Source organism: Amphibalanus amphitrite, unplaced genomic scaffold (genome assembly GCF_019059575.1).
Source record: "Amphibalanus amphitrite isolate SeventyFive unplaced genomic scaffold, NRLGWU_Aamphi_draft 000261F_arrow, whole genome shotgun sequence".
Classification (NCBI taxonomy): Eukaryota; Metazoa; Arthropoda; class Thecostraca; order Balanomorpha; family Balanidae; genus Amphibalanus; species Amphibalanus amphitrite.
In genome coordinates, this window is record NW_024881756.1 from 494,303 (window position 1) to 509,594 (window position 15,292).

At 49.0% G+C, this 15,292-nt stretch overlaps 1 protein-coding gene across 1 annotated transcript; it reads right to left on the reverse strand.

Moving 5' to 3' along the window:
* Nucleotides 1-923: 923 nt before the first annotated feature.
* Nucleotides 924-10,070, reverse strand: LOC122386737 (complement C1q tumor necrosis factor-related protein 4-like). Its single transcript, XM_043376251.1, has 7 exons — nt 9,987-10,070; nt 8,461-8,666; nt 4,935-5,047; nt 4,113-4,233; nt 3,673-3,838; nt 3,040-3,408; nt 924-1,442 (listed from the first exon to the last, which is right to left on the reverse strand). Exons 1-7 carry the CDS (start codon nt 9,994-9,996, stop codon nt 1,342-1,344), a joined length of 1,086 nt encoding a protein of 361 aa, XP_043232186.1. The 5' UTR covers nt 9,997-10,070; the 3' UTR covers nt 924-1,341.
* Between the last annotated feature and the right edge of the window lie 5,222 nt (nt 10,071-15,292).

Below are 15,292 nucleotides of genomic sequence, written 5' to 3' on the forward strand. Positions count from 1 at the left end.
TGCCTTGGGGCTGGGTGGCCTGTCCTCTGGACGGGCTCAGCCCCGGCGACTCACTAGGGTGCCTGCCCAGACCAATGTCTCCCCCTATATCCTATCATCCTCCCGGCTCTGAAATGCCGTCCCATTGGACCGAAAGGGCCTAACCCAGCAAAACAAACAAATCAAGATGCTCGCGATATGATGGCTCAGTAAACAAACCCTGAAACCGGCAGCGTTCTTCACCTGCAGAACTTCTGCAGAGGACTGGAGTTGTAGGGTATTTGAATTTGCATTGCAGGCAGCAGTTATGGTTTGTTAATCGACAGCATAAGGGTCAAGCATGTAACAAAGTGTTTTCAATAGCATTTAACACTACACCCGGCACCCTGTCCAAAATGTCCGAGATCATGACGGGAAATGTTCGGCACGAAATATAAAAGGGAACGCTGTGATGTTAACGTTATATGGTGACATATCATGCATGCAAACCTTCGGGGTTCATTGTGGGCGCACTCAGATCTCAGCGTTGAGTGTGTCACGTCAGCAAGGCACTTCACTCCAGATCCGTCGAAAACGTCCGATGTGGATTGTGGAATTTGTAGGTTTGAAAAGGTTCCCGTTGTTGAAAACATTGAAAAAAAACATAGGCCAATGGATTTCCTATTAGCCATGCCAAATCTGAGGCAGCTGTCCTGAAAAAGAACGTATACTATCGTTGTTACTTGTTACCGATAACGGGTAATATCTAACTTCAGTCGGTGTTCTAGCGATGAGATGTGACTGGTGATATACGGTAACTGCGCGTTGCAGTCTCCGCCCAAATGCTCGCCGGGCCCGTTCAGAGGCCTCATTTTTGAAGGCGACATTTGATGAAGAAAGGCGGGTCAGATGAGCAGAAGTTGCACACATTGCAATAGGTCATGACAGACGGCAGTGACACAGAGCATTGAATATTGAAATGTTATATTCATGAAGTTAAACAAATCCGTGCAACTATAAAGCATAGGCTTGCACCCATGCGGTGCAATGATTGGCAACTCGCACAAAACGCACGTCCACGACACGAAGTATCCCAACTCCCAAGACCCGTTTCATATCGCTCACTTCTGTCATAATGCACGAATCGGATGATGTTATCGGCGGCCGCTCCTGTCCGATTCAGCCGGCTGCCGTCGGGTATCGGTGGCCGCTGGCTGTCCGATTCAGCTGGCTGCCGTCGGGTATCGGCGGCCGCTCCTGTCCGATTCAGCTGGCTGTGGTCGGGTATCGGCGGCCGCTCCTGTCCGATTCAGCTGGCTGCCGTCGGGTGTCGGCGGCTGCTCCTGTCCGATTCAGCTGGCTGCCGTCGGGTGTTGGCGAAGCTCAGCCGAGTCGGCCGGCCTTCGGGACCGTGCCACCGCAGCATGGCCCCGAGCTGACGTCATAACCATCCGGGAACCTCATTGGCCGCTCCGGAGGCGACTCTGAAACAGCGACAATCGGCCAGGCGCGGCCCGTCATCAAGCCCGTCAAGGAACACAATGGAGACGTCGAGCTTCGCAAAACGATAAGTCAGTCAGAGCGATAAGTTTTGACAGGCAGAGTTTGGCTGGTGCGGCATCCACGATTTGCTTCCTCGTATCATGGCAGTAATGTGTCGATAACGAAATAGGGTTATCAGCCTTTGGAGTTTTTGACATCAATGTGTGGGCTTTTATAAGATGCACATGTGGCAACCTTATACGCTTTTTAGTTTTTACTCAAGAGGGTACGCGCGCAAGGAGGAATAGTTCGAAGTGCTTAACCCAGTTCAGACCACATCCCTAACGAGCACCTTAACGACTAAGAAAATATTTAGTCGGATTATGATTGTTGGGAATCTACATACAGTCCACACCAGGAGGTTGGGCAGACCGGTATGCTATAGCTGCGAGCTGACCACCCCTTTGACTGGCATCGGTGCTCGTTTCGCCAGTCATCATACGATGACATCATTCAATGACGTCAGGTTCTGCAAAGATAGAAAGCAGCGGACCTACCTGCGATAGGCATCAAATAAGCATCGCACGTTTTTACGAGCGAGGAGTTGCGCAGATATAGCCGATAGGTATTTGACAGAGGTCGGATACGTTCCACCGATCAGGTTAATAATGTTTTCAGCACAGTGCTGTTGGCCTTTGGTATCTAGCTATCTACATTGAAGGCTGATGTCCCTATCGCATTTTTTGTTATAGGTAAACGAGACGGGGTAAATTCAGTCGCTCGGTCAAATTTCCGCTTCCGTTATCAATTGTGATACAAATATGAATAATTGCCCCATTTTTGGTCGCCTAGTTTATTTGTGTTGCAATGTTTGATCGCTTACGGCTCGCCAATGTCACTTGCCAGGTCTCCAGTTCCACACAGCCGCAGTTGAACTGTGGAGCTGGCTACGGCAGTCGAGAACGGCCACCGAGCACCATAAGCCGCCCATAATGCCGCCGACGTGCGGTGCGTCTAAGCCGATAGAGGTCCGCCCCCAGCGGGGCAATCTATGTTACTGCGACTTATGGAGTGGCGCAGACGGCAGCCAACGAGGCGCAGGTCACGACATTTGCGGTAGGCGCCAGCTTCCTGGTAGCTGGAGCTATAAAAAAAAAATCCGCTAGCTCACTGGTTATTGGTGCTATACGGCAGAGGTGTATAAGTAAATCTTTATAAGATAATAGCTATTACATTGATCGCACATTCATGAGTCTACTGTTCAACTTCACCTGTCTTTGGGTGCAAGCTCGTTGGTGATTAGGTATTCAATAAACAAACAAACAAACAAACAAACAAACAAACAAACAAACAAACAAACAAACAAACAAACACGCTATTTTGGTTCCATTCTCGAAAAGCTGCTAATCCTTGACTTTATTTGAACGTTATACTTAATGGGCAGGAATTTACGTACATTTATCATTTTGGATAAATGATAACAATAACACGTCAAATGTATATTTAAACACACAGTGAGCCTTCTAGATTCACATTGGCCCTTGTCGTGAGTCGTCCACGATCAACGAAAACTTTGATCCGCCCTGGCGCTCGACTCACCGGCCAGGTCACTGGTGTCGCTGTGGGGAGGTAGTGGGAACAGCCTCCTCACGCCCGGTGGACGGCCGTCTCCCGGTGTCGGGCCATCCGACCCGTCTGGCACGGCATCCTCTCCCTCAGAGGGAGGCAGCGGCGGCGACGGGACCTTCTGAGTACCGACAGCAGACAGAGGCAGAAAATCCACCCGGTCCTCGCCTCCGGCAGTCACCTGAGGCGGCAGCAGCCCCGGCGGCGCGACTTCCTGCCCTCCGGCGCCGTGGGTCAGGTCAGGTCGCCCCGATGAGGGTCCGAGGGTCGTCCCCATCGGCGGCCAGCGAAACCCTCCGGCCGGTCGCAGCCCGCTCGGAGCGCCAGGCCTGGCCGCAAATCCTTCAATAAGACAGGGAATCGGGTTATTTTTGGTATGGTAATCCCGTGTGGCATTCCGCAGGTCTCGGAAATGTTCATTGTTGTGATGGCTGTGACAGGCGCGGCAGAAATGTCCATGCCTCCACTACGGTTCACGCAACGCCAATAGAAGGCAATTCAGAACTAGCAGTGCAATCTTCACCTAGAATATCCAATTTCGATGACTGAGAATAGGGAACTAGCGCTGACTGCTCACCAGCCGCTCTTCGGAGCTCCAAAGCTCACCTGCGGCTGGGAAGGGCGGTCGCAGCTCTCCAGTGCCCCCTGGTGTTGGCAGCGGCGGACGCTCACCCAGTGTCCAGGGGTCCGCAGAGGGCGCCACCAGCATACCGCTAAAAGACGTGTATGTCTGGTCCGGGGTGCTCGACTCGAATATGCAACCCTCCTCTACCTGTGGATATGCATTTCACCCTCTCCAACAGATGTAGACTGGATAAAGACTGGATAGTTAACTGTCAGATTTGGTTAAAATAAATCATTAATTCACAACGAAAAGTTTCCGTTTGCGATAAGAAGTAGGCATAAAAAATGTTTCATTTTTCAACCTCCAGTTGTGCAACTTGACCTGAACGGTGACTAATCTGCTGCACAGACACGCCTATCCTAGGAAGCTACGAGTATATCTCAAGATAAGCTTTTGTCATCTCTTTTCGTTTCCGTCCTACCTGCAGGTAGACGACGTCGTCGGCGCTGAGCTGTATCAGAGCGCTCTGCGAGGCCGACTGGTAGCCGGAGCGCTCTGCGAATGCCGTCACCACCGTCTGCAGGTTTCGCCTCAGAGCAATCCTGTCAACCGCCCAGACGAGGTGGGAGAGGGAAGAAGAAGAGCGATTCATAAATCCTCACACACGTTATTGTTGAAACACTGGACCAGCTCCATGTCCAAGCTAAGTTGATATGTGGCCCGCAAGCTTACGCAATACTCTGGACAAGGTGTCGACTTATTTGGTGAACTGCAGCACCGCGATACAACTTTGTCTGGATACCGTACCGCAATGCATATTTGCTGGGGATAGGTACTGTGCCGCAATGCATGCCACTGTACCGCAATACCGCCTGCTGGCCGCCGGGTATACTGTACCGTATTACCGCCTGCCGGGTATACTGTACCGCAATACTGTCTGACGGGTATACGGTACCGCAATACTTTCTGGCGGGTATACGGTACCGCAATACTGTCTGGCGGGTATACGGCACCGCAATACTATCTGGCGGGTATACGGTACCGCAATACTGTCTGGCGGGTATAGTATACCGTACCGCAATACTTCCTGGTGGGTATACTGTACCGCAATACTACCTGATGACTACGAGTATACTATACCGCAATGCTGCCTGGCGGGTATACTGTACCGCAATACTGTCGGACCGGTATACTGTACCGCAATACCGCCTACCGGATAAAATGTACCGTAATGCTGTCTGTCGGGCGGGTATGCTGTGCCACAATACTGCCGGCAGGTACTGCCTCGTTCAGCCGCCTTTACCTGAAGTGGCTTTTACTGTCCGAGACCGCTGTGAAGGTGAACAGGTAGAGTCCCGGCAGCTCAGTGATAAAGGAGCCGTATTCTTGCTCGATGCGGGCGTTGACGCTGGTGACCTGTACCCGAAACGAAGTCTGTGTTAAAAATTAAAAAAGGACTTATAATTTTAGTAGGGGAGAGTGGGGTAAGATGCCCAGGGTGGGAAAGACGCCCCACCCCCTCTAGCGGCGAAACAAAGAATCGGACCTGGAAATTAATGTTCTTAGCGTAAAGCGGAAGCCTTCCTTGTTAACTGCACAAAAAAATTGCGAAGCTCAGTTGGGCAACGGCTGGCTGATGATTGCATGTTTTTTATTTGCTGCTTTCAAAAAATATTTTGGTGTCAAAACATTGTAAATATCAAAGAAGGCAAATAATTTTTGCGTCCCTTGCAATAGTCGTGATTAGAGGTGGAAATGACTAACGTTTTCCGAAATTTTGACTAATGACTGACTAATGACTAATGACAATTTTGGTTGACTGACTTTTGACTGACTAATCTTTCGTCTCAAAAAGTTTGACTGACTAATGAATGACTAACGCCATTTTTCTTGATTTTGACTAATAGTTGACTAAATTTCGGAATTTGTTAGCACTGCGTAAATAATTCCGATCGACACCGGAAAAACACCAATCGATCCCAAATTTTCTCCCTAATCATTTTATGGCCAATGCGATGCAAAGCGAGCGCAAGATATCTTGTCGGCCGCTACGACGCCTAGTTAGGGAGAAAACGGGGGAGGGGGGATAAAATTTATCCACCCTCCCAGTCGGGCGCGTTCGGCCGACGACCCCAGTGGGGCGCGCGTTCACCCTCATCTTGGCAGATAATTTTTTCGTAACGCGGACTGGCGGGGGGGGGTCGATGCGACCTCCCTTGGCGTTTCGAAGCTAAGCGTCTTAGTGCTTCGCAACAAAGACCAGTCGATAGCTCTCAACGAGTACTCGCGATTGTTACATATTTTGGGACCCTAGGTCAATATTTGACCCAGTTATGGCAGGTCAAAAGTGAAATTTCGGGGAAAAGTTATAATTTTCCAAATTACTTAGCCAATATTGGAGAATCTATGAAAGATAGCGACATGAAACTTTCACGACCGCGTTTCTCAACGAATTAGCAACAAAATGGTGTATAGTTGACTGCATTTCAGTCATTACTGGCGTGACTTATTCCCCGGAAACACGGGAGGTCACACCCGCCGCCGGCGAGGACGGTTGCGAATATCGAGAGCTTTCCTACTAACTTAGTCAACATTGGCGCATCTATAAAAGATTGACTTGCAACTTGGAAGAGCGTATTCCTCAGTCAATTAGCTGCAAAATGACACATTGTTGTCTTTTTATGACTTTTTAAGGTCATAGAAAATGTTTTTTATGACGTCACGTACCACGATACCTCCCAAAAAGCCGCAGGGCTATGCTCGCTGACCGGCAGCAGCAGCAGCCGCCCGTCAACCGGAGACCTGGGGAGTTCACTGCCACTTATAGGAACAGTTTTGAAGGCGTTTAGGTGAAATTTGAACCACAGATTCGGATTCAGGACCTCAAGAAACCCCAGTAAACACAGCTCATGTCACGGAGGTCAGCGTGTGAACATGCGAGGTCATTGACCTTCGTTGACCTCGGAAAGGTCAATATACAGTGTAAAGACTCATGTCCAGTCAAATTCTGTCATTAATCAAACGGAATAGTTCCGTTCTTGTCGATGAAATCACGTCCAGTTACAGTATGTAAGATTTTGTCAAAAATGGTCGGAGGTTGTACCTATTATGACGTCATAGCTCGGTGACCTGACATGACCCGAAAATTTTGTCTACTAAAAGTTGCGCAAAGATGCCCCAGAGGCTATTGAAAATTTCGGCACGATCCGACTAATAGTTCGGCGCGCATCTAAAAAAAAAAAAAAAACTCAGGGGAGTCGCATCGACCCCCTGCCCTGCTAGGGTGAGGGTTAAGTCACCTCACGAACCACTACAAATTAGTCGACTAATATGCAACAAAATCATTGACTAATGACTGACTAATGACTAACAAACATTTTGGTTGACTGACTTTTGACTGACTAAAAAAGCGCTTGACTAACGTTAGTCGACTAATTTTTGACTAATGACTAATATTCATTTCCACCTCTAGTCGTGATACATTAGCATGCGTGTACTGTGTCCCAAACAGTTTGCTTCAGGGTGTAGTTTTATTGGTAACAAATTCTACCGATTTAATGTTACTTCGGTACCTTGGGTTAAAATGCCCCTGTCCTGATGGGGAAAGACGCCCCCCTAAATCCGTAGGCTGTCCTTCAAACAGCCCGTCAAACCATATATTACATACTTTTGATGTAGACAAAAGCCGATCTGGGACTATTGAGAGTCCAGTACGGTCGGGTGCTCCCCATGCCGGTCTCTCGGCCCTCATAGCGACTTTTTGGGCGGCATCTGACTCTGAGAGCCCTCACGACGGCCTCTGTGGGCCCCATTATTGGCTCCAGGGCCCCTCACGACATCCTTTGAGGGCTCCCACGTTGGCCCCACGGGCCGCGCTGGCATCGGAGGTCCCCACGATGGGCTCGAGGGCCCTCAAGCATCATGAAGACCTATAAGAGCCCCGCAGTGGTCTCCGAACGCCACCACGGAGGCTGGTTTGGCCGCGATGGACTATGATGGCCCTAACGATGACCTCTGAAGTCCCTTACGACTACTTTTGAGGGCCCTTATGATGACGTTTGGTGTCTACTGCAGGCTCGAAGGGACTACTGATTCGTTCAGGCGATTCACGTGCCCATTTATGTCACTTATAGTGCAGGGGGCATCTTTCCCAACGTCAGGGGGCGTCTTTCCCACCCTGTGGGGTAAGATGCCCCCTTTCACTTCTTCAGGAAAATGCTTAATAGCAAAAAAAGTTATAATATTTCAGGCACGAAAGTGTGATATTTTTTTAGAAAAATTATGTCGGCTTCCTTTGAAACTCCAAGTTTTTGCTTTCCCATCGTCATTTTCGAATAATATATGACATAGCAAAACCCTGGGCATCTTTCCCCACTCTCCCCTATTTGCGGACGGGGAGGACAATTAATTTATTATCTATTGCCCGCAAAAGTTTGCCTATAGGTAAACTTTTGCTAAGCTGAGTATACTCAGCTCATATTGGACGCACCTGAACGGTGATGGGACAATGAATCAAAGGGGGTTGGTAGTTGGCTGAGCTTGGGGAAAAATAATTACCTAACTAGCTAATTACCTAAAATTGGTCCTATCGTTATGATTCGGGCCTCGGGGAACGTTGCAAAGGCTTGCAAAGGCAAAACGAAGTTCTGCATACGCTCACACAAATATATGGTTAATTATTGAGAACTATTATCGTATGTATTATGTAATGCAATGATATTCCCATACAAAATAAAATGCAGGTTTGCGTCTTGCGTCGGGCCGACGGTCTTTCTAAACACTTACTGACAGTCGGTTTAATATCGAGCCTTCCATTCTGTGGAGCCTACCGTTCTCTGGAAGCCGAGCAGCCCCGGCTGGGAGGACGGTATGCCACTGGTGAGCAGAAAGGCCACCGTCGGAGGTCGTTCCAGGTCCGGTCCGCGACCTGACCCGAGGTCATTTGGCGCCGGGTCGCCACAGGGCGACGGGTAGCCGATGGTAAGGGCCGGCCGGTAAGCGGAGAGCAGCAGCAGCAGCCGCAAAAGAGCGCCGTCTGGGTCGGAGAGATCGACATTATGGAAACGGGCGCAAAATTATATGTATTACTCACCTATCACGTGAATCGCGATCGCCACATAAATAAACTGTCATTATTACGAATGCAATGTATCATGTCGTAGAATGCACGGTTAGTTGTAATGCCAAAGGATAAATGAAATGGTGGCCGAGAACATGTCGGATTGCTGTTCCACGTCATAAAACAAATCATAAGACGATGCGATGCACTCCAAGTAGAGATTGCAATCCCTGGATCCCGGCGGGATTTTAATCCCGATCCCGCTCCCGAAATTCCGCCAATCCCGGGATCCCAAAAAGAATCAGTTTTTCACCTTAAAAAGAATGCAGCCGCTGCACGAGTCTTGTTTACACTGTTTATGGTGCTGCGTGACATTAAGCAGATAAACTATTTAGCTGGAACCCCGTATTTGCCGTCCACAATCGACCGTGTTGGTAGCTCTCGGGTATCACCCACAGCGGTTAAGCCGCTTAAATACGTACGAAAAAGGGTCCCGAACGCCAAAAAAATGCAGCATCAGCGCTGCAACGTCTTTATCAGGATCACAGATCGTTCAGCGATTCTGACTTGCCCGTCCGTGGCCGGAACAAAGAAGGTCATCAAGACAGTCTTTGAGCTCGTGTCGCAGAAAGATGTCACAGATGTCACGCAAGTGACGGCAGAGCTCACTGATTCAGACGTTGAAGACTGTAGAGTGGAGCTCTCCCAGTCAGTGACTCTGCTCTCAAAGCGACTTTCGAGCAAATTCTGAGAGACATTAATGATGAAAGCGGAACCGGAAGGAGGTAAAGTGACCAAGCGACGTTTTGAAAACATTGTGAACTAGGGAGCTGCCAAATTTGGCGTACACTGGTTGCGAGTTTTCAATACCAGCATGACAACGGCTTGAAACTGTCGCGTTAACTACCAGTAGCGTAGACGAAGAGTGAGTGAGGCGTGGATGTGCTGGAACCCGTCTACATAGTAAACGTACCGGTCGACGCACAGTTTTATGAAGGCCAATTGGGAATAAACGCTAATGCTAATCAAATTGAAACGTTTTATTCGCAAATTCAATCGTTTTTTATGCAAATGACATGGTCTAAGGATGGCTTTTGGTTGCCTCTTTGCTTGTGGTAAGCTAAAAGACGCAAAATATGTTAGTAGGAAATCACTCTTACGACATTTAGTGACAAGACCGGGACCCGGGATCCCGAAATAAAAACTTTCGGGATCCCGGGATTGGCAAAACGTTCCGGGATTGCAATCTCTAACTCCAAGTAAGTTAAAAAAGACTTCCATCCCGCGACTACTTACAGGCATCCATGGCGTTGAAGGCCGTTGGTGCTGGTCGGGATCCCACCGGAGCCCGTCCTAACCGCGTGCTGGTCGACGCCGTTCTGAGCCCTCTACCAGCCCCGCGCCGAGGCACCTGACCACCTCCCAACCCTCAGGAAACGGAGATGACGAGTGCGACGGTCCTGCCTGGTAGCACTACACGCTAGTTAGTGCCAGGAAGCGGCGGCCCACACGAGCCGGGCGTCGGCGGTCAGTCGCAGCAGGAGGACGCCAAGTTGGACCTGTCACCATCGCTGGGTCACGGCTGGGCGGGCCAGTCACGGGCGTCTCCACCCAGCACGCGTGCCGGCGAATAACGCATATCGTGGGTATGCTCGACGGTAAACGGCCAGATTCGCTGAACAGTGACTGGTGAGTGAATGAACTGGCTCTCTGCAGGGTGTCAATCGAATGTGCACAGGGCTGGCGTAACAGCTGAATACGCTACATTGCTGAAGTCTCGGGAGACCCCCTAAGAGACCTAAAAGGTTGACACGATTTGCCACAGGCCCCGCTGGCATAGGCTCGCCGACCAGTGTTGTCGGTGACAAGACAACGTCATGTGTCCCGGTTAAATTTAGCCGTCAACTCCAGAACATAGCAATAACCGACTTCGAAAACGTTACCTATATAGTTACCAGCAGTTGATATCAGCGTATCAGTGCATTGCCATTTCATTCCACTGTCCACAGTCCACCGATCTGTTATTATACCCAAACCAATTCACAGCAGGCTGTTTTAATTCTGCTACCGTCGACCGTTCAGCGGTATTCAGGGTCTCCGGTCCACGTCTCTGAGATGGGCCCGACTCCCCCCCCCCCGCCGACCGGTGCGCCGGACCATTCATTTGCCGCACCCTGACCCTTCCTCCGGTATGCGACGGTCCGGAGAGGGTGACAGGTAGTCCGGACCACGGGTTATGTGCGTCTACTGTCTGCGTTTGCTTTAGCGCTAATTGAGCTGTCAACGCCGACTATGATCGATCGTTTGGTCAAGTGGGTGTCACGCAATCTAACCGCAATCTTGGTTTAGCGATCCGCTCCCATTTACTTTTCACACCTTGAACAAAAGAGGGGCCATATCCCTCTGGTTTTGTCCAGTAGCCGCACATACTGCGTGTACCGGCCGGCCCTCTCGGCCCCCGAGCCGGGTTGTTTTGAAAGGAAAAGACGTCGGTATTCAGCATTCACTATTCACCGACTCAGCCTCCGGCGAGTGGACAGCCGAGTGGAATTTCTTTGTGGCAGCGCCCAGCGCGGCGAACCTTTGCTGCTGCGGCTTGGAATGATAATTTGTCATCTGTGACGGGTGAAGTGCGGTGAATGTTATTCTCAGCGAGGAGCAAAATTGACAACTTGCTCCATATGCACAAATATACGACATATATATATATATATATATATATATATATATATATATATATATATATATATATATATATATATATATATATATATATATATATATATATATATATATATATATATATTAGGGTGGCACTTAAAAATCAATTTTTGATTTTTAATGCGTGCGGGTGGTTTTCCGGTTCCATTCCCGTAAAAAATAAGGGAGGCAAATTTTTATGGGAAAATATTGATGTTTAGAGGTCGCAAATCAAGGTAAAAATTGATATTTTGGTAGCATATTTCAATATCATCAAAATCGCTTCTGAGTTTCCTATTACGCTATAATCGGATGATAATAAGGCATTTCTTAGTCATTTTCATATTGTTTATTGATATTCCATGCAGCTTCGGCCACGCCAGAACGCTGGTATATGTACTCCACTACTCCAGTTCCTCCTCTTTAGTAGATTATTGGCGCCTCATTGGAGGGAGGGGTATCATGGGCAACGGGCACCCAGATCACTTTGTGTGTAGCCTGGTTAGCAATTGCAGTCGATCTTCGGGTGTCAGGTTAGCGTTTTCTGTGATCTTTTCAACGACATGGAGGAAGAACTGGCGCTAATCTTTGTCTTCCATGAGTGCCAGTCCTACATCAGCGCCATACCGCGCCTGGTGAAGTCATTCACCACCCGCAGCTCCCGGACTACACGAGCTGCGGTTTGGTAGCCGCTGTCCTCCCAGTGGCCTTGGTCATTGATGATGAGCCCCGCGTCCAGGTCGTGTATCCTTGAGAGCTTTTTGAACGATGGTGTGAGGAAGCTCGCCAACGTCTCGGTCGCGAGAGCGGCGTTCATAGTGTCCACTAAGGACTTACGGGGCGGGTCCCCTCTCCTACAAGTCTATTGCCCGCACCATGTCTTGATTGAGCCCGAGGGTCGGGGTCTAAAAGCTCCAGAGTCACCAGCCGATCACTCAATTACTACAGGTGACGGCCGAAGACCGGGACTGTCGCCTTCGACAGCTCCTTGTCGGGGTAGGTGCAGAACGAGTTCACGAAGGTCAGGTCCAGAGCCGACGCAGTGGCAGTAGGGGAGAGCGGGGTCAAATGTAACACGGGGCAATTGTAACAGTGCTAATAATTCATAAACTTACCAATAGAATGAGCTGATGTTCAGACCAAAAATGCGTAATTCTATGCAGCCTTTCCCAACGGAGTTTGAAGCGAAAGTGCCGGGTATGTCGATGGCTGTGCACAGTAATGTGTTTTTGAGAGCATTTTGTAGATTTTTATGCCGTTATATTTGATTAGCTCATTCCCGGGATTGAAAAGATATCGACTTCAGACTTTGTGTAAGCGTTGGCAGGCTTGTTGTCGATAAATTGAAAGCATTAAATGCTGCCTACATGCAACATCTTTTTGCACCAGTTTCGTCTAAAATATGTCAAGGCGCGACGGGGACAATTGTAACATTTTTGCAGGGGTCAAATGTAACAGGTTATAGGTCACTGGCCATTATGTCAAAGTCGTCAAATTTTCAAGGGAGATGAAACATTGCTAGAATTAAGAGAACTGTAAGTTTTGTCGCAATCGGCAGCTTTTTACGCGATTTATTTGCGAAAAACCAAGGGAGAGGAGGTCCATCCAACCCCTGTATAAGTGCGAGGTTTTATGCCTTTTTCCTGAGAAGAACCGTCCCTACCAAGTCTGGGAAGATGAACAAGTGTTCAATACTTTTGTTAAATCAAAGTTTTGGAAAAAAAATTGTGTTGCTGTAGCCTGTAAATGAACATGTTACAATTGTCCCCGGGTGGTGTTACTTTTGACCCCGTATCTGGGGTGAATTGTAACAGCTGAATTGACTTTTTCGAACAACAATTTTGACCCAAAAAAGAAGTTATTTCGGAAATGTTTTAACTGCATTTTAAAGACAAAACATCATAGTTTCTGAAAATAAAAGAAAGAGCTTTATAGCTGCAAACGTGTTTGCACCAGATGATAAAATGCAAAAAATGTTACAATTGACCCCGTTCTCCCCTAGAGTCCCAGACCAGGCGGCGGCGGCGGCGGCGAACTTGCAGGCAACGAACAGCGCACAGCGTCTGATGACCTGGGCCTCGGCCGCCGTCAGCCGGAGCCGCTCCCTGAAGAGGAAGGCATCCACGGTACGGATGGTCTTTGCCATCCACCTAACTCAGTGGAGTACTCTGAGGCGGAGAAACGGATGCCGTGCTTGGAACTCCACCGAGAGCAGTTACGCAGAGCTCCAGAAGTTTTCGGTAGTCTTCCCGGAGCTAGGCATAGTCCAGCGATGGAAGCGATGGAAGCTTACCAGCAGCTTGTCCCACTCCGGAACGTCGTCGACGGCGAACGCCACCGGTGTGATCCTGTCAATGAAGCATGAACTCCCATCCGCCTTTGAACCTCTTAAACAGCCGGATGTAGAGGCCGCTCGAGATTCTACGGCAGGTGGAGAAGGCCTTCTCTAGGACCAGCTCTTACACGTGGTGCCGGCAGGCCAGCTGGAGGACGGGCCGATCCAGCTTCTGCTCGATAAGGGCAAGGCCCTAAATGATAAGGGCTAAAGTACCGTTCACCAGCATGCTGTTCGCCGTCGTGGCGTCGAAGCAAAAGGCCGCAGTTCCGCTTCTCCAGTTCCTAGCCTCCCAGCGCTGTGAGCATGGCCTCCTGTGCTTGGATGGAGGGGAGTTTGGGAACGGCGAGGAGCTTGGCCACCCTAACCCCCCCCCCCCATCACCAGGACCTAGAATCGGTCGACGCTCCTTCTCTCGCGGTTCAGGATTCGCGGTTCAGCCGGAGTCGTATCAGAAGTTCCGTGCCGCAGTTGATAACAGGCTCACGTGTTCTTCACACATTACGGTTGGGCAGTTTGGCCCGGTCGAGGCCAGTTCACTGTTGGGGACGTCCGCTCGCCCGCATGCGCTTGGGAGTGTGAACTGTGAGTCGACGTTTCTCTCTCATGGTCGCCATCGTCAAAGACGTTCCCTCCGTGTGCGCGCCGCAACGGCCGGGTAAGTCTGTTGCTGGCACTGGCACTATGTAGAGTCGGAAGAAGCGCCCACGGAAGAACATCCCGAAAGCACAATAAACCAGCGCAGCTCAATGCCCACTCTCGCCTCTGCTTTCCCCCGCCGGCGATAGGCTGGCTCCAACTTCTTCACATTCTCTTTGACAGAAAAGGAGCATGTCTCAAGAACCGATAGAACTGTGGGGCTCGTCCTCCCTTTGGAACAGGAGAGACCGTTCACTCCTCACACTCATAAGAGGATATGACCTCCACTGTGAGAGAGAAGGCACCGGTCGCAGGCCAAAAACAGGCCTGACATGGGTAAAACAGCCCAGATCAGACCTGTCTTGGCGTGACCTGGACTGGCTACGATCGACCGGAAGTGATGGGATAAGCAATTGTTATACAAATAAAGGTCAAAATACGTCGGATATGACGCTTAATGACCACATATGTCATTCCAAATAGGTTTAAAGTAGTTTCCAAAAAGTTGATTTTTTCCCCCAAAACTGCCAACTTTGACCTCAATTCGCGACCCCTAAATATCAATATTTTTCAAAATTATTTTGCACACATTATTTTTTACGGGAATGGAACCAGAAAACTACCCGCACGCCTAAAAATCGGATAACATAAAATTCACCCTATTGCTAAGTGCCACCCTAATATATATATATATATATATATATATATATATATATATATATATATATATATATATATATATATATATATATATATATATATATATATATATATATATATATAACTATGCAAATGCGTGTGAGTGAGCAGCGACATAAAGACGCCACCCATAGTCGGCGGTACAACTCAAAGCCGATATCGTGAGTCGTGACAAGGCTTTCCATGTAGCAACCGTCGGTTGTTAGTGTCCTGATTGCAAAGATTTAAC